Source organism: Rhinatrema bivittatum, chromosome 5, assembly GCF_901001135.1.
Source record: "Rhinatrema bivittatum chromosome 5, aRhiBiv1.1, whole genome shotgun sequence".
NCBI classification, from domain to species: Eukaryota; Metazoa; Chordata; class Amphibia; order Gymnophiona; family Rhinatrematidae; genus Rhinatrema; species Rhinatrema bivittatum.
In genome coordinates this window covers 120,914,038-120,936,148 of record NC_042619.1, presented here as the reverse complement: position 1 = coordinate 120,936,148, position 22,111 = coordinate 120,914,038, and the positions used below count along the sequence as shown (strand labels likewise).

The 22,111-nt window shown below is 42.2% G+C and overlaps 1 protein-coding gene across 5 annotated transcripts in view; it reads right to left on the bottom strand.

Annotated features, from left to right (window-relative positions):
- Positions 1-22,111, bottom strand: part of CAB39L (calcium binding protein 39 like) — a 198,745-nt gene that overhangs the window by 77,538 nt on the left and 99,096 nt on the right. For all 5 annotated transcript variants that reach the window (XM_029602855.1, XM_029602857.1, XM_029602856.1 and 2 more), the window contains one exon: positions 2,933-3,101. In XM_029602855.1, the coding sequence (XP_029458715.1) occupies positions 2,933-3,101 (169 nt within the window). The remainder of the gene's footprint in view (positions 1-2,932; positions 3,102-22,111) is intronic.

Sequence of the window (22,111 nt, the reverse complement as noted above, 5' to 3'; positions counted from 1 at the left end):
TACTTAAGCTGGTGCATAGCCCATTTAAAAGGGAAGACCTTATGCAAAGCCAATATATATGACTTGGGAACAGAGATATTAAGGGCCTCAGACTTCTCAAGGTTAATTTTAAACCCAGAAACCTTAGTGAATTTAGGCAATTCAGCCATAATTTCTCGGAGCAACTCCTGGGACCTGGATATACCAAACATAATATTGTTACCAAACAAAGAGAACTTATACGCTCAGTCACCAATCTGAATCCCATGAATGGCAGCATTCCCTTGAATCTGAAGCGCCAGTGGCTCCAAAAATAGTGCAAACAACAAAGGGGATAGTGGGCATCCCTGATGAGTACCCCTATTGACTAAAAACAGCTCGGAATAACTACCATTTACGTTTACACAAGCCTGAGGTCTGTCATAAAGCTTGCGTATCCAACCTATAAAATACATGATGTACCCACAAATGTCAATATATAAAAGCTAATTTTATAAATATTTTATAAATTTTATAAATATAAATTTTATAATTTATATTTTATATTTTAAATATTAATTTTATAATGTATATAATTTATATTTTATAATTTTATAAATATTAATTTAATTACATTTATTAATAAATTTACTAAATAAATAAATTTATTTCTAATTGATGTTTTTGTACCCACGAATGTCGATATATAAAAGCTAATAAATAAATAAATATAGATAAGACTTTGAACATCGACCCTGGAGGCATACCATAGAATATCTATAATTTTATGGACGTTATATGCTGTCATACATTGCGGTATAAAACCAACTTTGTCCATGTGAATCAAAGTGCTAATAAATACATTCAACCAATTCATGAGGACTTTGGCCAATATTTTAAGATCGACGTTTAAAAGGGAGATTGGTCTATACAACCACTACACAACTGCTTAACCCTGAGCAATAACATAACTGGGGGAAAGCCATGAGACCTTTAAGATCCCCCCCCCCCCAGAAGCTCTATTATATAGAATAAATTGAAAAGCCCAGAAAACACCACAGACCTTCAAAACAAAACACAGCAAGAGAAGTCAATACATTAGAGTGAGCTAGCAACTGTACTCAAGTTGTAATGTCCCAGGTAGGAGTAATTTCACCCGAATTACGCTAAAGTCAGCAGCCTCCTTTTTTCCACCCGCTGCCAGCAGGGAAATCTTCTCGGTGCATCAGTGTTGCACTAGGAGGAGCGTTGGAAGCTGCCATCACAAATCCCAAGACTTTCAAAATGGCTTCCGCCTCACACAACGATTTTGCTTTATACTTTGTCCCTTATACGGTAAACACTAGACAATAGGGAAATAGCCATCTGTATTTACAGTTCTCAATACGAAGGATCGATGCTGCAGGCTGCATCTATGTCATCTTGCGCATTGTGACCACTGAAGGTCTGCAAAAACAGTGACTTGATGGGTATCTCAGGTCAAATCCTCTTCTTCTTGGCAATAGTAAGTACCTGCTCCTTCGTAACAGTGGAAACAAACAACAATATTGTGCGGGCGATCACAGACACTCTGGCCCAATGCTCAACAAGTCTGCTTAATGGCAATGTCATCTAAGCGTGGGACGGCTGAGGTCTCCTTAGAATCCATCAAAATGGTGCAGAATTGCTGGATTAAGGCCTTACAGTCCATTGTGTTAGAGCTCTCTGCTATACCTTGGAAATGGAGGTTACATCGCTAGGACCTATTCTCAATATCTTCTACTTTTTTGGAGAGTGAGATATTGTCTTCATGGAGTGCAGAGCTTCTGAAGGACTTCAATTTAGAGTTCATGTGCATCAAGAGTCGCGCCTTGTTCATCCACACGCTGCACGATCTCTAGTAAATCTTCTCGGAGCTCTGATATCAAGGCAACCATCTCAGCTTTGTTACTGTGGATATCTTTATGAAGGCTTCAGAACCACTCGTGGAAATCGGCACGCGAGGGTAAGTCAGAGTCTGCGGACTAAAGCTGCAAGGGCCCGACATTCCTCTGTAATATGCTGGATGCATCTGTAGGCCCTGAATCTCCATCCATACTGCTTAACTCTTCACCGAATTTTGAGAATGTAAACTGCTTCAAATCAACAGTTTTCTTCAGGGTAGACATCACCACTCTTTCAGCTGCACAATAGAGCAATTTAAGTCACCAAAATTCCAACACAAGCTAGTAAAAAATGCCACTGGGGCTTTCTGAAGATGGGAGAGAAATCTCAGGTGGCCATCTTGGCTGGTGACATCAAACACCCCGCCCCCCCCACCCACCTAAGTTCTGATGGCTGGTCTTAATGTTTAAACTGCTGCAACAAATTTCTGAAAGCTGTGCAATCAGCTGGCAAGTAAAGCTCTGCATAATACATAGATATGTTGCTCAAACAGTAGCAGTTTTCAGGAATTCGTTTAGAGATATGGCACAGCAGCATCTCCTACATTATGCCAAAGACTTTCTGCATCAATCCTTTCCACAAACAAACCCTAAAACTGTACAAAATCCCTACCAGTTTAAAATAGGTGTATTGACTTTTTCCATGAAATGTACATGCCATTCTGGGTCTACTCAGGGTTCACATACTATACCTGTAATTGGCTGAAATACACTGCATTGCTAAAGCTCCTGGGCAGATTCTCAATGCAGCTTAATAGCAGATCTGTCATGGTGCTGAGCATCTCTTTGAAAAGTAATGACAACAAAGTTAACTTCAACTGCGCAAGAGACCTTCAAAAGAACCCTGCTTCCCACTAAAAAAAAAAATGCGAACTAGGAAATTAAGCTCGTTTTAAGCTTTATCACAATTATGAAATGTTTCCTATAAAGCTTCATTTTCAAACAATGTTGAAAGAATATTGAAACAAAAAACTTCTCACATCCCTATAAACATCTGTAAGGATGGTGTGCTATTTTAAATTAGATGAACACGCACATATTAAATAATTTACCTTAAATGTAGCAAAGGCGTCTGAAGCGATGTCAAATGTTGACATTTCCACATACTTGAAAAAGTCTCGAAACTGCTCTGAGCAGAGAATGATTTTGGCAAGCGGCTCATATCTGATACATTCTCTCAGCATGATTCCACAGTTTAAGGCAACCTGGGGGGCTTCATATCTAAAGTTAAAAGGAAAGACCGTGGGTGAGCAGGGAAGAAATTCAAGCTGAAATGTGAAATCTAAACCCTGCCATTATCGTCATCTTTAATAATCAACAGCAAATATTCCATCAGGATTTGTACAATATGCATGGGCCAGTGTAGAATTTTCAATCCGTTCTTACAAAGTAATAGAAATACGTATATTTAGGACTGAATTTTCAAAGCCATTTACACACATAAAACCAAGTTTTAAATATATAAATGGCTGTTAAAAAAACAGCCCGAGGGCTTAGTGCATATAAAAGTTTTCACTTATTTTTATGTGAACTAGGGAGAGGCATTCTGGGAGGGGAGGAGAGAAGCTGGAACATCTGGACATGCTTTTAGGTTTTAAAAAGCATGCATACCAGCTAACCTGTACTAATTAAGCCCTCTGAAGAGGAGGTGTAACTTTGTGTGAATTGGTATGTTAATCTGTGCATGTACCAATTACCCGCAAACTTTCAAAGCTAATTTATGTGCAAAATCTGGCTTTGAAATTTTGGAAGAAAGTCTGTGTATAGAAGGTAAGCGCACACTTCACCTAAATGCACATAGTTCTAAAATTACCCTCCCTATCGGGCCGATACAGAAAACCTGCGGGAGAGCCGGCAAGCGCCCGCTCTCCTGGCACACGCCCAGGCCCACTCCCCTGGGCACCCGATTCAGAAAGAAAAAATATGCAAATGAGGGCCCACGGTAAAAGATGGCTCTAGGGACACTAGCGCACCCCTAGCGTCTCCTTTTTGACAGAAGCTCAATTATACCGGCGTCGGTTCTCGAACCCGCTGACAGCCACAGGTTTGGAAAATGGACGCCAGCGTGGGCCACGGGCAGATTTAAAATTTTTATTTTTTTTTATTTTTTATTTTTTTTTTGGGGCCTCAGACTTAATATCGCTATGATATTAAGTGGAGGGTGTACAGAAAAGCCATTTTTATGCTTTTCTGTACACTTTCCCGGTGCCGGCTGAAATTAACGCCTGCCAAAGGCAGGCGTTAATTTCTGAAAGCAAAATGTGTGACTTGGCTGCACATTTTACTTTCTGTATGGCGCGGGAATAACTAATAGGCCCATCAACATGCATTTGCATGTTGTGGGTGCTATTTGTTTCGGGGGGTTGGCCGCGCGTTTTCCACATGCTATTACCCCTTACTGTATAAGGGGTAAAAATAGCGCGTCGAAAACGCACGACCAACCGGGGGCTAACAGTGCGCTTGGCCTGAGCGCACTTTACTGCATCGGCCTGTATGAAAGCTCATGTGTATTTAAGAAGGCTCTCCTTCAGTGTTATGGTGATGGGGATTATGAACTTCAGAAGAGCTGTGAACCAAATACCACAGCCTTCTATCAAAAAGAGCTATGGATCATTTGACCACCTACATGATAATTAATTCTCTAATATCAATCACACCTAATTTTATATGTTATTGATGTTTTTGTAGTCTGGTGTCTGATAGATTGTTTTATAAAAGGTATTGAATTGTGATTTTTGTTATTCTGCACTCCACTATGAGCAGATGGAGGATTTCTTCTGGAAAACTGGATTATAAATGCTCTAAATAAAGCATGCGAGTCCTTTGGAAAAAACAGTAATATGTTCAATAGCATGCTACCATCTAATTAAAGTGTAAAAAAGCCAAAAAGGGCAGAGAACAAACCATTTCAGTGTTTTACATAAGCACAAAAAAATTGTGGAGTAAACAGCATATACATAAAAGCTAAAAAGAGTTCCCCAACTCACATGTCATTTCACAGCCAAGGACTCTGTTTATTTTGACTGCCTCAAATACATATATAAAGCTTAATATGCAACAGAACAGTTTATGCTTTGCCAAACATCCTTTTTCTTTTCTTTTAATGTTTTATATAAACCACAAGAGCAACTGGCTTATATAATTATTTTTAATCCTTGTTTGTCTAGCATATTGAGTCAAAATTCAGCATAACTAGTACAAATGAGTGATCATAGTATCTACCTTCATGCAGCTGAGAAGAAACAGACCTTGCATGTACATTTCTATAAAGCAAAATTGCTTATCTGTAATAGGTGTTATCCCAGGACAGCAGGATGTAGTCCTCACATATGGGTGACATCACTGGGCGGAGCCCTATTACGGAAAACCTTCTGTCAAAGTTTCTAGAGACTTTTGACTGGCACACTGAGCATGCCCAGCATGCCCAGATCCCTCGAGCCACAGGGGGTCTTCCCTTCAGTCTAATTTGTAGCAATAAGCTTTAGGCAAAAAATAAAATAATAAAACGTATCGGACCCAACTCCGCGGGGTGGCGGGAGGGTTTCATGAGGACTACATCCTGCTGTCCTGGGATAACACCTATTACAGGTAAGAAATTTTGCTTTATCCCAGGACAAGCAGGATGATAGCCCTCACATACGAGTGATTAGCAAGCTACAGGCTGAGTCATCTTTGTGTTGGGCCAACAGCATACAACTTGTGCAACGGGCACAACTGGTGCGATGATGGGAAAAAATGAGGCAGCCTGAAATCACAGCAGGTTGGATGTAGGAGTTGGGGTTACACTGAAAACAAGTTCTTTACGACAGATTGTCCAAAGGCTGAATCTTGTCGCCCTTCCTTGTCCAAGCAGTAATGGGCTGTAAATGTGTGAAGAGAGCTCCATGTTGCAGCTTTGCAGATGTCAGCAATCGGTACGGAATGATAGAGCAATGGCAGCCTCAGTAGCACACTAACTGAGTGCGCCTTTACTCATCCCTGAAGAGAAAGACCTGCTTTTTCATAGCAGAAGTCTATACAATCTGCTAGCCAGTTAGAGAGTGTTTGTTTGCCCACTGCTTTACCCGGTTTGTTTTTGTCAAAAGAAACATTTTCTAACCCTCACCACAGAATTTACCTCTGAGCTGCTGCCTTTGCTCTTAACTCACCTCTCGAGTTCAGCTCTTTGACTCACGGTCGGGGCCTGAGAAATCTCTATATTACCCCCGGAAAGAGTCTAGAGTACAGGCAAGCAAATCTGTCTGAGTCCCAGCGCCTATTCCTTCTCTGAAATGCTCTTTCAGAAACCCCAGCTTTCCAATTACTCTTAAAGCCAGGGCCGGCTCTAGGCTAATCAGCAACCTGTGCGAAAACTGAATTTGGAATAATTCCCCCCCTCCCTCCCCCAAAGAACCCCAGTGAAAAATACTGGCTCTATTTATGCCACCGCCTGCATCCTCTTCAGGGATATTTCCTACTCCTACCCCGCTGATCCCTACCCAATTTTTCCCCTTCCAGTGACAATATTAGGTTTTTGCCAACCCTAGGCACTGCTGATGCCATCACACTGCCCCTCATTCCATCCCCCCTAATTAAGTCAGACAACACAAATGAAGTCTGGGGTCTATATAGGATGGAATAGAACCTCAATATAAACCCTTCACCTCAAGTTTACTAAGTATATACCCCATGCTCACAGAAACTCCTCCAACAATTCGTACAGAGCAGAACTAGGAGGTTCTCCTTCAACTCATCATACAAAATATTCAAAGTGTGGTGTCACAACACAAACAAAAACTCCCTCCACAACCAGGCACAGTGATGCAGCATAAAATCTTGCAAAAAAAATGTCACTCAGAACCTATATAGCAAACCTGCCATACCAAAACAGCACTAACTCACAGGATTCAAACAGCAACAGGCCCTATAACACAATACAACTTCAACTGGAAAAACAAAATGAGCAGGATTGCTACAGAGCCTTAAACAGAAGCTTATTGAGCTAACTAACAACATTTTCAGGTATAATCAGAGGCATAGCTGTGCTACTGAATATCCTGTGCAAGTTAACTGAATAAATCTTATCCGGCTAACTCACTTAGGCAAGTATTTCTGAATATCTAAACCAAAGATATCAAATGTACATTCCCAAAATTGTAATCCATTCAATAAACTGAAAATAAAATGCCTTTTTCTCCCTTTGTTCTCTGGATATTTTGAAGCCAATATTCAGCTTCTATCTGGTTGAGCAAGTTAGCTGGATAAACTTATCTGGCTAACTAGGACAAGATATTCAGCAGTGTAGCCATGCCACTGAATATGCTCAACTATCTGTTAGTTAGCCAGATAAGCTTATCTGGCTAACTATAGGACAGTCAAATAGCTGTCCTAGACTTGTCCGGCTAACTAACAGGCCGATACAGTACAGTGCATGTTAATGGCCCTATTAGGCTTTTCTGTGCACCCTCAGACTTAATATCATGGCAATATTAAGTTGGAGGCCCCAAAAGTTAAAAAAAAGTAAAAAATTAAAAAAAAAAATGTTAAATGGGCCCATGGCTCGCGGGTTGAAAACCGGACGCTCAATTTTGCCGGCGTCCGGTTTCCGAACCCGTGGCTGTCAGCGGGCTCGAGAACAGATGCCGGCAAAATTGAGCGTCGGCTGTCAAACCCGCTGACAGCCGCCGCTCCTGTTCAAAAAGAGGCGCTAGTGATGTGCTAGTGTCCCTAGCGCTTCTTTTTGCCACGGACCCTAATTTAAATAAATTAATTTACTGTATTGCACGATTTATACTGTATCAGCCCGTAAGCCAGTTAGCTGGAGAAGTAGCTCTATCCCAGAATGCTTCCGCCCCACCCATCACTTATCTGGCTAACTGTTTAGCTGGATAAATATTTAGATAGATAAATGGCGGTTGCTAAGAATGGCCAAATATTCAGATAGCACCATTTAATCAGCCCTATTATTTTTCTAATCACTTTGCTCACTTCTTTTTTTTCTGTTTTCCTGTAGTCAGTCTACTAAGTCCTTTTTCAGGGTCTCCAGTCCATTTTCTATGTTTTCTCCCTCGCCTGTCTTCACTTCCTTTCCTAGATCTTTCTCTGTCATCTTATTTTTCTTGATCTCTGTGTCCACTATGAAATCATAACTAGATTTCACCCCTTCTTTTCTCTCTTCAGTTCTATCTGTCCCAATCCTACAGTTCCTGAACTTTCTCCAAATATCACCTCCTCCCAGTCTTCTCTCTCCTTCTTTTTGCGTTGCACTCTTCATCATCTACTATCTCGCTCCCTTGTCCTTTTCCTCAACAGCTGCCTCATTTCTTACTCTCTGAAACCCCGTCCTTCCTCAACTTACAACACACCTCCTCCTCATTTTCCAACCCACCTCTCTTTAAATCCACCTCCCTACACTTTCCAACCCTCTTCCCAGTCCATCAGCCTCCCCTACCTTCCAATCATTTTATATTCCCCTCCAGTTTTTCTATCGTCCCCTACCAATTCTGTTACCTTCCATTCTTTCCCCTCCCTCACCTTTCATGTTCATCTTCTACCCTACTGCATTCCTCACCTTCCACACTTCCATCCTCCCCATCCCTCTCCCATCATCCTTCTCCCTCCCTTACTTTCCCTCCCTCTCCCTTCCTGTGGCCCCACAGGCAGGAGAGTAGAGCCAGTCACCGGTGCTAACATACTCCTCTCTCTGCTGGCTTCTCATCCAAGAAAGAAGATCTGCTGTTTGTACCAAAACATGCAAGAGGAAGAGGAGCAGTTGGCAAAAAAAGGAAGTTAGAAGCACCAGCCACTTGCTATGCTTTTCTGTATGTCAGGCTGCAGGGTAGGTAGGGGTGTGACAGCTGATCGTCAGCTTTGTAGTGTGGGCCATCTCAGGAGGGGCAGCATCAAGAGCAGGAGCAGCAAACTGTTCTTTGGCCTTGAGGGACAAGAGTAAGTCAGCAGTACCTGTTCTTAGGCCCTGCAGGCTAGCAACTGCTATTTGGCCCTTGGAATGTAGCATTCTTCTGCTCTAAGGCCAGTACTGGGGAAGTGAGAGGAAGCTACATTGGAAGGACTTACTGGCGCCCACTAAGGGATGACACCCTGTGTGACTGCATAGGCCAAAAGCTGACTCCGTTTATGGCCCACAAAGGTAATGGTATTTCCTAATTCCTTTTATGTGCAGCTAAATTCTTAAGCTACCTTCTCTAGTTCCTGTTTTTTGTAAATATTCAGCAAACCAATAACCAGAAATGCTCTCTCGATGCCATTTTTAAAGCTGCTCGCCGCATACTTGGACTCTTAGTTGATTTTTCGCATCATAATGCCAGGAAAAAGGCAAAAGGATCCATGTATGCTGGCACCTTAAAAGAAAGGTGCAGCATCAAAGAGCATAACTTCATATCATTGGTTTTCCAAATTAATTACAGGAGGAAGAAAATATATTTTAAAAATCTAGCAACCAAGCAGGTAACTTGGCTCCCGGAAGGGGCATATGCAAGGAATTAAAATAGCATAAACACCACTCTTTCTAAACTGGTGTCTGTCACATTGTAAAAAGATATTATTTTAATCAATGCAATTTGCTCTAACATTGTTAAGCATAGTTTCAGATTTTATTCTCACATTCACTATTTAATATATGCCACTGTTTTTCTTTTCATAGTGCATTGTTTTCTTGACAGCTGCTGGAGACACAAAATAAAAATGCAAAACAAACTGTTACTGAGGTCAGTGGCTCTAAAATAGAGGGTGGGGGGCATGGGAAGGACTGTAAGCTAAGGGGGGGTGCATGAGATGGTTGGTTTGATGCAACTTTGTCGAATAAGTTTCAACTCCATTTACGAAACTATATGGCAATTTACCCATATAAAAACCATCCGCTTGGAGATCACGTGATGTGGTGAGAAAAGGAGGTCGTGTTTAGAAGGGCTCCGGGTGCTTCGCTCTGTTCTTTCAATTATCCTGGCATTGTAATTGCACAAAACTCCTCAGAACATTTGACGAAAAGAAGGTACATGTCCATAACCTCCTACATGAACCGCCCCCCCCTCCCCCCCCCGAATGCCGATACGAGCGGGAAAAAGGAAAAAGAAAAAACGAAATTGGCTGAGCCCAAAATGGCGGCGACCTCAGCCCCGACTACGACTTTAGATCTTACACCCGCCATGACGGAGAATTTTAAAGTTATCATAATGGAAGCTCTCGATATGAAACTTGCGGCTATATCCACCCAAATTTTAGACGTTTGTATGGCTCTAGATGAAATTAACCCGCAATTTGAAAGGCTAGAAGGGAGGGTCGGTCTGATAGAAGATGACAACCTCGCACTTAAAATTCTGGCTCTCGAGAAACAGGTCGAATCTCATTCTACTAAGATAGATGACCTGGAAAATCGAGCCCGCAGGTCTAATATTCGGCTGATGGGCCTTCCAGAAACGCTGGTTGAAAACAATCTGGGGAATTTCTTAGAGAGTTGGCTTCCATACGCTCTCCATTTACCAGAGATCACCTCAGCCTTCCGCGCTGAAAGAGCGCACCGGCTGGGACAGTGCAAGGAGGGAGTTACCCGACTGAGCTGGTGATTGCAAGAGTTTTATATTTTGCGCATAAGCAAGCTCTCCTCCAAACGTACCGAAAAATCCCTGACCTCACCTATGATGGTAAAAACTTTCGAATCTTCCAAGATTATTCTGATAAGGTCTCTGGGTTAAGGAGGAGCTTCTCACCCATATGTTCTGCATTATTTGAGAAGCAAGTACGATTCTCCCTTCAGTTCCTGGCCCGCCTAAAAGTGTGGCACGATAATCAGATTTCTTTCTTTGAATCGCCAGAAGAGGGACAGAAATTTATGACTACAGTTTTGCGATGAACCAGAGGGATGACGGCGGCCATTTTGTCCACGCGTCTAGCTGGGCGAAGAGGCTTTGCTGCATTATGAGATGGAAGTGGTAAAATGTGCAGACAGACATACAAGTCATGATTCCTAAATAGTCTTCAGTTTTTCCAGTTGGAGTTTATACGTTTGAGCAGCGCTGAGACGTCTAGCGTCTGGAGGATTTTAGTTTCAGTGTCGAGCCAACATTGGACCCATCTCAGTATGTATTCGCTGTATTGGCCTCCTGACAATATAACATTGATGTGATCATTTAGCATGCACAGGAGTCTTGCTTTAATGCACACATATTCTCTCTCATATAGCTACTGTTGTCAGTCAAGTTCCGTTAGAATTCAGCCTAAAGTTTGTTTTCTCTTTTTTTCATCACAGGAATATAGAATATATGTCTTCAGGGTCTCAATATTTGTGGACTTGAGGAGGGTCCATCGAACTTTCATGCAAGAGGAGTTTCGGAGTGGAGCACCTGACCACACACTAGCTTGATATCTACCCCATAGCAGGTGACTTAGATGTTGTGGAGAACTCTCAGCCTCAGCAACGGAAAGGAAGAGAGGTTGAGGAGATGTGGATTGGGGGACTGAATGAACGAGAAGTAAAGGATGGGAGGGGGAGGAAGGGGAGATGTGTGTGTTTGTTGCAGATGCAAGTTCAAAGGTGTTTCTGGAATAAGATAGCCTTTAAGAATCACAGTAGGGGTGGCATGTCTATGTATGTTATGCCATGTGTGGGATATGTTTTGTCTGGGGGAATTTCTCATGGGAGGTCTGGGAAGCGGGGAGGTGTTCCATTTCTAGAAGGGAGTAATATCATGTGGGAGCTTGCTATAATATACAAGTATCTAAAATGCCTTTACGCAAATCAGTAACCTTTGAATCTCAAAATGGGAGACAATACTAGAATTATATCTTGGAATGTGAATGGGCTGGGATCTCCAATTAAGAGATATCAGGTCCTCAAACAGCATAAATCCTGTAAACCCAAGACTGCATGTATTCAGGAGACACATCTTTCCGTTCTGGAAAGTCAGAAGTTAAAACGAGATTGGGTTGGGTCCTGTCATTACACACCGGCCTCAGGGAAAAAAGGTGGGGTGGCAATCTTAGTAAATAAATCTGCATCCTTCACTGTTTCCAATACTATACAGGATTCCAATGGCAGGCTGGTGATGGTAATTGGCCATCTTAATGGTAAGGAAGTCACTATCTGTTGTATATACGCCCCTAATGCATATTCTCACACTTTTTATACCTATGCCCATTCGCAGTTGGTGTCCCATGCTAAGGGTTATGCAATTGTGGCTGGAGATTTTAATTTTCCTGCAGATCCGAGCATGGATAAGTCTCCCCCTGGACAATATATTCCTAGCAGAGAGGGGAAGGGTGTCCCCTTTTTATGCTCCGAGTACTCCCTCCTGGATGCCTGGTGTACTTTACACCCAACAGAGAAAGATTACACCCATATCTCCAGGGCACATGTATCACTGTCCCGAATAGATTATATACTTATTCCCAGGGATGGATTCCATGCACTCTCCAAGGTAGTGATAGGCCCCCAAGGTGTTTCCGATCATGCAATGATCTGGGTGGAGGTACATTTTCAGAAGTGGGAAGCCGGGGAAAGGTTTTGGTGCTTTCCAGGTTTCCTCCACACAGATGTGACCTTTAAGGCATTCCTTCAAAAAAAATGGGAGGAATATGATACTCATAACCACCAATATTTCTCTGATCCACAATTGTATTGGGAGGCAGCCAAGGTAGTATTAAGGGGGGAAATCATATCGTATGTAACGGCACGTGCGAAGAAACTCAAACAAATCTTGAATCTGGAAGCACGATTGGGAACATTAAACAGACTCTGACATTACATCCGACTTTAAATTCCCAAAAAGAATACTTTAAAGTTTTGGAAGATCTCAACTGTGTCCTGCATCAGAGAGCACAAAAAGCCTTTCAAACAGCAGAGAGGAATTTTTTTTGTTATGGGAACAAGGCAGGGAAACATCTGCCCAATCTTATTAGGTCACATCGAGGGAAAACTTTTATTCCCTCCATGAGAACTGCAGCAGGCCATATGGTTACCTCACGTAAGGATGTCTGTGAAGTCTTTTGTCTCTTTTACGAACAATTATATACAGATGATGTTACGGGGGCGCCCTGGAGGAAGATGCTTTTTTTGCCGATTTACCTCTTCCCACCCTCTCGGTGACCCAACTGTCATATTTGAAAAGGCCTATTCTCCCCTTGGAGGGTCTTAATGCCATCTTTACCAGTAAGGTGGGGAAAGCTCCAGGGTCGGATGGCTTTTCTTTTGATTTTTATAAAATCTTACACCATCTAGCCACACCACTTAGTAATTTTTTTAATGAGGCGGCCCAAATGCAATCCTTACTGGCTCAATTTAACACAGCCCATATTACAGCTCTTCCCAAGCCGGGGAAGGATCTTCTATCCCCTGCCTCATATCGTCCCATGTCACTGCTTAACTGTGATCTTATGATATTGGCCAAGATACTGGCTAATAGACTCAGTAAACTGCTCCCTCATCTCATTTCAGAACATCAAGTTGGCTTTGTTAAGAATCGGCCGGCATGTGCCCACCTCATCAAACTGCTGACCGCTATGTCTTCTTCCCTATTTCAAAAAACCCCAGCGCTAGCAATAGGATTTGATTCGGAAAAAGCGTTTGACCGGGTGTCCTGGTCTGACTTATTTTCGGTTCTGCAAAGATATGGTTTTGAGGGTTATTTTCTAGATTACATACATATGCTCTATTCTCATCCTATGTCACATATAGTAGCAAATGGTTTCAAATTGGAAGGTTTGCGTATCAATAGAGGAGTCCGCCAAGGCTGTCCCCTCTCGCCACTTTTATATATTTTGGCCATAGACCCCCTCCTCAGGAAAATAGCTAGAACTCCAGAAATCAAAGGATTTGGGGCTGGACCTCATACGTTCAAAATCGCAGCCTTTGCAGATGATATTTTAATATATCTTACGAATCCCCAGAAATTGTTAGGTCCTCTGTTAGACATTCAGGAGGCATACGGCAAATTTGTGGGCCTCTGAATTAATAAAGATAAATCTGAGACTTTAGATGTAGGGGAGAAAGTGAAACTGACATGGCAGGGCCCCTTCCCATTGAAATGGGTGGATACAGCATGGGTATCAAAATTTCTTCTGAAGTAACAGATTTTCATAGACTTAACATTAGCCCTCTGATGTAGGACACGGCACACAAGCTCAAAAAATGGCAGGGCTTGCCTTTGTCACTGTCAGGTAGGATACAGTTAATTAAAATAATGATCTTACCGAGGTGGCTCTATATTCTGCAAATGACACCTCTGTGGCTCACCAGAAAGGAATGTTGAGAAGTGGGCACTCTGTTCAGGAAATTTATTTGGAATAGGCGCCGGGCCCGTATTGCACTTCCAGTATTGATGCAACCGCCAGCAAAACGGGGTTTGAGTTGCCTTAACCTTTGTAGGTATAATCTGGCTTGTCTCCTCCGGCATGTAAAAGATCTCCTGGGTGGTACTTCTCATTACACTCCTCAAAACCTTTTAAAATTTTGGTGGGGGATGCAGACCCTGAATCCTTTACTTCAGATCCCTAGAGCTATGCTACCAACAAGGGTAGCATCCCAACCGCTGATACAAGCATGCCGTAAGACATGGGCCTTTCTTTGTTCACAAGTCAAATTGCCTTCGCGGCTCACAGCGTTTTTAACCATATGTGACCATCAACTCTTTCCCCCAGCGGCTGCCTCATTGGTGTTTCATAGGTGGAAAACTAAGGGGTTGATATGGGTGTATCAATGTTTTTCAAAGGATACTGGTCAACCATATACATTTTCTGAACTCCAACAGATATACCGTATTTTTCACTCCATAAGACTCACTTTTTTCCCCCAAAAGTGGGGAGAAAATGTCAGTGCGTCTTATGGAGCAAATGTAGCATCTCTCCCTCTCGCACGCCGTCCACTTCCTCCTCCCCCAACTCAGCTCAATCAGCATGGCGGCGCAGGTCAAATGCACACCGCCCCCACGACCCTCTGGTGCGGCTGGACAGATGCGAGGGAGATGGCCCGCGCTGACCATGGGCCCCGATGCTGTGTGTTGTCCTCTGCCGGCGAAGCTCAAGCTCCTTGCCGGTCTGCTGCTCCTGGGGCACACCCCGCCGCAAGGGCCGGCGCGGCACAGGCCAGACATCAGCCACCCGAACCACGTGGGCTACGGAGGCCCCTCCAGTTCAGATGGCTGGCATTTGACCTGCGCTGCGCCGGCCTTCTCAGCAAGATGCACTCTGGGAACAGCAGACCGGCAGGGAGCTGTTTGAACTGGAGGGGCCTCCGTAGTGCACGAGGTCCTAACAGCTGATGTCTGACCTGCACCACGCCGATCTTTGCAGTGAGATGCACCCCGTGAATGGCAGGCCAGTGAGGAGCTCGGGCTCTGCTGGCGGAGGACAATACATGGCATCGGGGTTTGTGGTTGGTGCAGGCCATTTCCTTCTCATTTGCTTGGATGTATTGGAGGGTCATGGGGGTGGTATACTGCCTGGGATGGAGAATACATGACACCGACCTTTGCTTTTTTGGTTCTTTGTGTGTTTCAGTGATTTCTGATAAAATGTTTCTTGCATATGAAGCAATGTGGCTTTTCAGAACAGATTAGCAGTTTGACAGCTGAAATTAATGAAAAGCAAATAGAATTACTGCCTGTGCTGATTACGTGGCTACCTGTTGAAATATTAGGAGCAAATTGCTCTCCTAATCAATGTAATATAGCCCTGCCTATTTATTATTGAACTTTGGAGCAGTCATGAAAGTTTAAAATAACTGGTGTGAGAGAGCTGTGTGTATGAGGGAGAGTCTGAATGTGTGATTGTCTGTGGGTATGTGTATATGTGAGGGAGAGCTAGTGAGTTGAGTGGGGGAGAGAGCTAGTGAGTGTGAAAGAGCCTATGTATGTATGTGAGGGAGAGAAAACCAGTGAGTGTGAGTACCTGTGTGGATGTTCTCTGCCTTACTATAAAAAACAAAACGAAAAAAAAATCACACAGCCAGCCACCAGGGGGGAGCTCTGTACAGAGCTCCTCATGGGGACAGAAATTTTTTTTTCTTATGGTCAGGTGCATCTTATAGTGTGAAAAATACTTTACCACCACAGATTACTTTGCATATTTGCAATTGAGGAATTTTTGCCATACACAGGGGCAATCTCTGCAAGTCATGCCTCAATTCTGGGCCCTCCATGGTATAGTGCTAGCCTATAAGTTCCAAAAACCCACTATTGCTGCATATAGTAAAGCGCTGCTTTTTCGTTGACTAGACAAGAGTATTTGCATTGTATTGGGGGAAGTACATGCGTGATTGGAAAATGTATTATATCAGGAGCTGCAGTTCAAATTTTTAAGACAATTTTATATGGCGACCGATAGAGCGTATAAGGCTCGCAAAGGTGACTCCCCCACGTCTCAAATGCAAGCAAGGTGTGGGCTCTTTTACGCACAATTTCTGGACCTGTGTAGAAATCATGACCTTTTGGCAGAAACTTATTTCCACCTGAAAGTACTTACTGTCTACCGACCTGCCAGTCAATCCCATGTTGTGGCTATTTGGAGTAGCTCAGGTACTCCTTGCAAGTATGGATAAATATGGCTTAAAATTCATACAAAAAGTGAGCCTGACCGGGAAAAAAACCCAAACTATTCTTGCCTGCTGGGTGTTGGAAGAGATACCGCAACATGACCAGTGGTTCAGATTGTTGATCAAATTGTTCACGTTAGAATATACCTGCGGTCAAGATGCCTCCGAGACACGAAGGATGGCTCTGGACAAAATCTGGAAACCCTGAAAGATTACTTGAATCCTATGACTAGCTAGTGAATAAGCTGCCACTGGTTACCAGTCTTCAATATGACACACACAAAGGGTAGAGGGTGGTAAGGGAGGGGGAGGGATAAGGAAACGGAAGGGGGGGGGGGTTCCTTACAAGGTAATTGATCTTACAAAGTCATTGATGTCACTTACAAGGTAAAGGATATTAGTAACTATTATTGGTTTCAAATGTTGATCCTAATGTTTGTATAGGTCATGTTGCTGCCAGTATTTGATGTTTCTCTTTAACAATTGTATTGCTAACATAAGTTACTGTTTGTACGATTTATATTTCAAAAACCAATAAATATAAATTACAAAAAAAAAAAAAAATCATCCGCTTCCAAAGATTCCTTCCAACATACATTGCGGAACATTTAGAGAAGGTACTCCTGGGGACATATTTAGACGGGAGGATGGAAGAACATGTAGGCTACATTCTTACCTCAAAAAAGCAGAAAAGGTGATTAAGAAGAGCACCTGGAAAGCTATGACCACAAATGCTCATATTCTGGGCAATAAAATCCCAGATCTGCAGGCCCTAATGGTGGAGGTGGCCGTGAACATTTTTGCTGTTATGGAGACATGGTTTGCCGATTCTCATGAATGGGATATGGCCACCCTGGGCTTTAACTTGTTAAGGAAGGACAGAGAGGACAGAAAAGAGGGAGGAATAGCTCTTTATGTCAAAAACAATATTCAAGCAACTGAACTGCAAGGGGTAGAGAAGAAGCATTATGAACCTTCCTAAAAAAAGAAGATGGTGCTTCCGTTTTTTACCAAAATGGTGTGGGCTCTCTATCGGACGACCTTTGAGGAGAGGCTGAAGGATCTAAATATGTATTCCCTAGAAGAGAGGAGTGCAGGGGTGATATGATACAGACCTTCAGATAGCTGAAAGGTTTTAATGATGCACAAACTTAGAACATTCTCTGTTGGAAAGAGAACAGTAGAACTTGGGGGAAGGGGGGGGGTTGGTTACAAAATGAAACTCCAGTAGGGATGACTCAGAACCAACATCAGGAAATATTTCTTCATGAGGGTGGTGGATGCCAGGAATGTTCTTCCAGAGGAGATGGGAAGGACAAAAATAATCAAAGAATTCAAAGGAGCATGGGATAACACTATGAATGCCTAAAGACTAAAGGATAGAAATGAAGAAAAAGGTTCATGAGGGCAACCTGCTTGGTGTGGCGGTTACTACCCTTAACAGAAGACATGGGGATTAATACACAACCAATAATTCTTGATGCTTTAGACGCAACTGCATCATTGCTCTCTGCATCAATGATTTTTTTTTGGGGGGGGGGGGGTAATTTGGATTCAGACAACTACCAGTGAGGGCCCTGACTTTCGCGGTCTACAGTTCTGATAAGCATGGGGGTAACCTGCAAGGAGCGGCAGTTACTACCCTTAACAGAAGGCATGGGTAAATCACGAAGCCTTATCCCTTTTGATGCAACTGTAACGTCACACTCTTTGTCGACGGCAGTGAAGAAAAAGGGGAATTGGATTCGGATATTAAACAATACAGACCCTGACTTTTACGGTCTGGGGTACTGATACACAGACATAAGGGAAAAAGCACAGGACTGCTTCTATGGCTAAGTCCAAAAGCAAAGCACATCAAGCAGCATTGTCTGAATTTTCAACGAGGCTCCTCACCCAGTAAAAATGTTGCTAGCAATAGCTTTTTATGGGTTTGGAAGTTGCTTGGTTTTGATTGCAAATATTCCTATCCATTTCATAAGGCTTGGAGACAACTGCACATAGTGGCAGTTACTATCCTTAAGAGAAACTTGGGAGAAACCTTCATGGCACAGCAGATACTACCTTAAGCATGCTAGGCAGACTGGATGGACCACTTAATCCTTTTCTGCTGTCATTACTATGCTACTCTGACAATATTTTCCATCGAAAAAGTAGCTGCACGAAAGAGAGATGGCACATGTCCACAGGTACTTTGATACATGCACATTTTCTCTTTGAAATGTAGTGCAAAGTTTGCAAATAAGTAGTGCCCAATGCAAAAAACACCTCAATTATACTACATTCTATAGTACTTAAGAAAGCTCATTTAACTTTATTTTGGAGGTAGGTGGGAGCTAAAAGTATTACAGAGAAGACATGGAGTAGCTCAACCTGAAAAGGTTGAGAAACCGACTTAGGTAAGTGATTTTACCCTCCCCGCCCCAAGTCAGTTATGTTTAAAACATAATTTAAAACATTTAATTTGTTCACCAAGAAAATCAGATTAAGAAAAATGCCTTGTTTTCAACTAAGTCCGTGAGACACTGGGAGATTAAGTGACTTTTGAAGGGTCCCATTTCCCCCTTCCTAAAGCAAAAGTGTTCCAAGTAAGACGTCACTAGGCTGGTCCTGTGACCAACTGTTATTACACAATTCAAGTTCAATTCTGAGACAAGAATCAGAAACCCAAACAGCAAGACCAAGAGTGCTGTCAAAATACATAAATGTCTCATAGCCTCTGCATCCTTCACTTTGACGTCTTCTGGCTTGATTCATTTTTGAATTCAGGAAACAAATCATTAGGAGGGTAATTTTCAAAGCCATTTCCGCAGGTAAAAACTCATGGAAATGGACTTTATAAAAACTGCCTGCCCACTATGCATAGGGCCTTTATTTGCATACTTTCACCCACAGTGAGAAGAGGCATTCCTGGGAGTGGAACTGAGATGGAGTCTAGAATTACACACACATTTTTTTTATTTTCAAACGTATATGCATAATTTTCCCTCAGAAAGCATATGCATACATATTAGCAGGTGTGTAAAAGAGTACCAGGTAGATTTGGTGGGATAATTTTCAAAGGGAAAGGACAAGGGTCTTTTCTCTTTAAAAACCTATGCAAGGTCTGTGTGTACAACATGGGCAGATACAAAACTACCCCCTGTGTGTGTGCTGGGTCTGGAGGCAGGGATAAGGAAAGCTGAGGCAAACAAAAACATGTGCATGTAGCTTGATAAATACTGCGGTGGGTTATATTATTAAGACAACTGGTATAGCTGAGATCAGAAAGGTGTAAATAAAGTTTATTTAAAACAGCAACAGCTACATTTTCAAAAGATGTGTGCATGAAAAATAGCATATATGCAAGTTCATTCTATTTTACAAGCCACTACATATGCGTGTAACACAGGGACTGCGAGTATATTTGTGCATATAAAAAAAGGGAAGGGCCACGGTCATTCTCTGAGAGAGGCAAAGATGTACATGGTTAGTTGCTATTTTAAAAGCTGCTAAAGTGTCGTGTATCATTCTTTTACTTGTGTATATTTATTTCTACTCAGTATCTGGTGTAAGTGATCGTAAACATATTAAAAGTACAGCGTGAGGGGGTCTGGGTGACATGGGGGGGGACTTCAGGCTGAAGAGACTAGGCAAACTGGTGAACTCATTGGTAAAACTGGTAATTTCCTTCTTGCACACATTACAAAATTTGAGAAGTTATGCATGTAAAAACAGACAGTTGATAAGAAAAATATACGAGTTAAATCTTCTCGTGTAAATGATTAAAATTAGGAGCACAATTTCATGTGTATAGCAGATTTGCGCCACTTATCCAGATAAATTTTGACTTCTCCCAGTAAGTGTTAGCTTTGCTGCCATTTTGCCAGATAAGTTTGAAAAACCGCTACTTATCTGGCTAAATAAGACAGATAAGTATTAAATTGCTACTTACCCAGCTATGTTCTACATGACACGCCACATATCTTTTATATATATGAATATGTTGTTGGGTAGATTTACGCATATTTTATATTGGCCATAAGCAATTGCGTGCACAATATGAAATTCATAAGCATGCGCGCATCCATATATTTGCATATGTGAGTGCTTGTTTGAAAGTTACTCTCTAACAGGTATATTTTAAAAGCCCTATGCGTGCCAAAGCCGCATGCGTCTTGGGCCAGTGCTCACTGCGCGGATTTTAAAAGGCTCGTGATTATGCTTGTATCTTCCAGTACGTGCACAAATCTGGAAGTCAAAAATAGGGGTGGGACATGGGCGGAGTCTGGACAGGGCATGGGCATTCCGGGTCTGTAACCTGAAGTATGCACATACGGTAGGTATTTACAAGCACAAGTGCATGCCAGGGTCCCCTACTACGTAACTTTACTTCTGCTAAAGAAAATCAGGGCTAGTCAGTGGGGTTTGAAGGGTTGGGGTTAACAGGGTAAAAGGGAGGCTATCTAGCTAGGAGGGTTAGGAAGTTGTAAGCCTTAACCTGAGCAAATGAGGATCGGACTGGGGAAACTGGTAATTGCATTGGCGCTCGTACCTAATAACATTTACCCACTTACACAGTAGAGCTGGCATTTGCGCACATAAGTGCACGTCCATACAAAATTGCGCATATGTATGCATTTACAGCTGAGTTTATATCATACGTGCATCTGTGCACATGTATATAAAATAGTTGCATCCATTCATGAGAGTCACCATACGCACGTACATGTACGCCCGCGTGGCTATTTAAATGTTACTAAGTGCATAATGAATGCTGAAAAAAAAACCAAACCTCAGTAATTTCAAAAAGTTTGCACCTTTAAATATTTTTCTGCTTAACAAAGGCATCATCTGCACCTATGTGCTTGCCTTTCTTTGCCAAAAAATAAAAATAAAACAAAACAAAATCCCAAAAGACTTTGTGAGCTTGAGGCAGTGCTGTGCACTGTGCTGCACAAGACCCAGGCCCAGCTTCTGCTCCTCGAGCCAAAGAGGATCAGTGCTGCGGCAGAGGCAGTGATCACAAACTTTGGAGGAAGGTTCAGCCATTGCTCAACAGTGACACCTAATGGCTGGACTTGGTGTGCAAGCATATCATGCTCTGGAGAGAGCCATAGTCTATGGCCCTGGGCCAAGGACTGTCACTGCAATGGCTGGACTAGATGAGGGGGTCTGAGAGCTACATTTTTAATCAAAATTAGAACGAGAAAAAAAAATAATTATGAAGGATGGCCCAGATGTGATCCATGATAATATCCATATATAAGGTGTCATATATATTATTACCACCATTTGAAGAGCTGCTTCTTTACCATGAGCATTGCATAACTTCCATATTGTAGAAAGTAAAAGGGGATGATGCGCTGGTAGTAAAAAAAAAAAAAAAAAAGTTTCCTTAACCATGGATAGTGAAGTTAATTATCTAATTACATAGAAATATGTATCTTTTCACCTTCTACAAACAAACAGTTGAAACATTTACCAATGAAAAAATTTAAATATAAACAGTTTGATGAAAAAGACTTCACCTTAGGTCATCCTGTTCTTTACAACTCATTTTGTAATAAAAATAATGATCCTTACACGTTTGCCTAACATATAATACAGCTGCCACCTTTCATGGTTTCCCTGTGTGATCACACAATTTGAGAACGTGTTAATAAGTCACATGAGAAAATCGCATGAGAAGCATGTCTTATAGCAGTTCCCTGGTGTCAGAGAGAGAAAA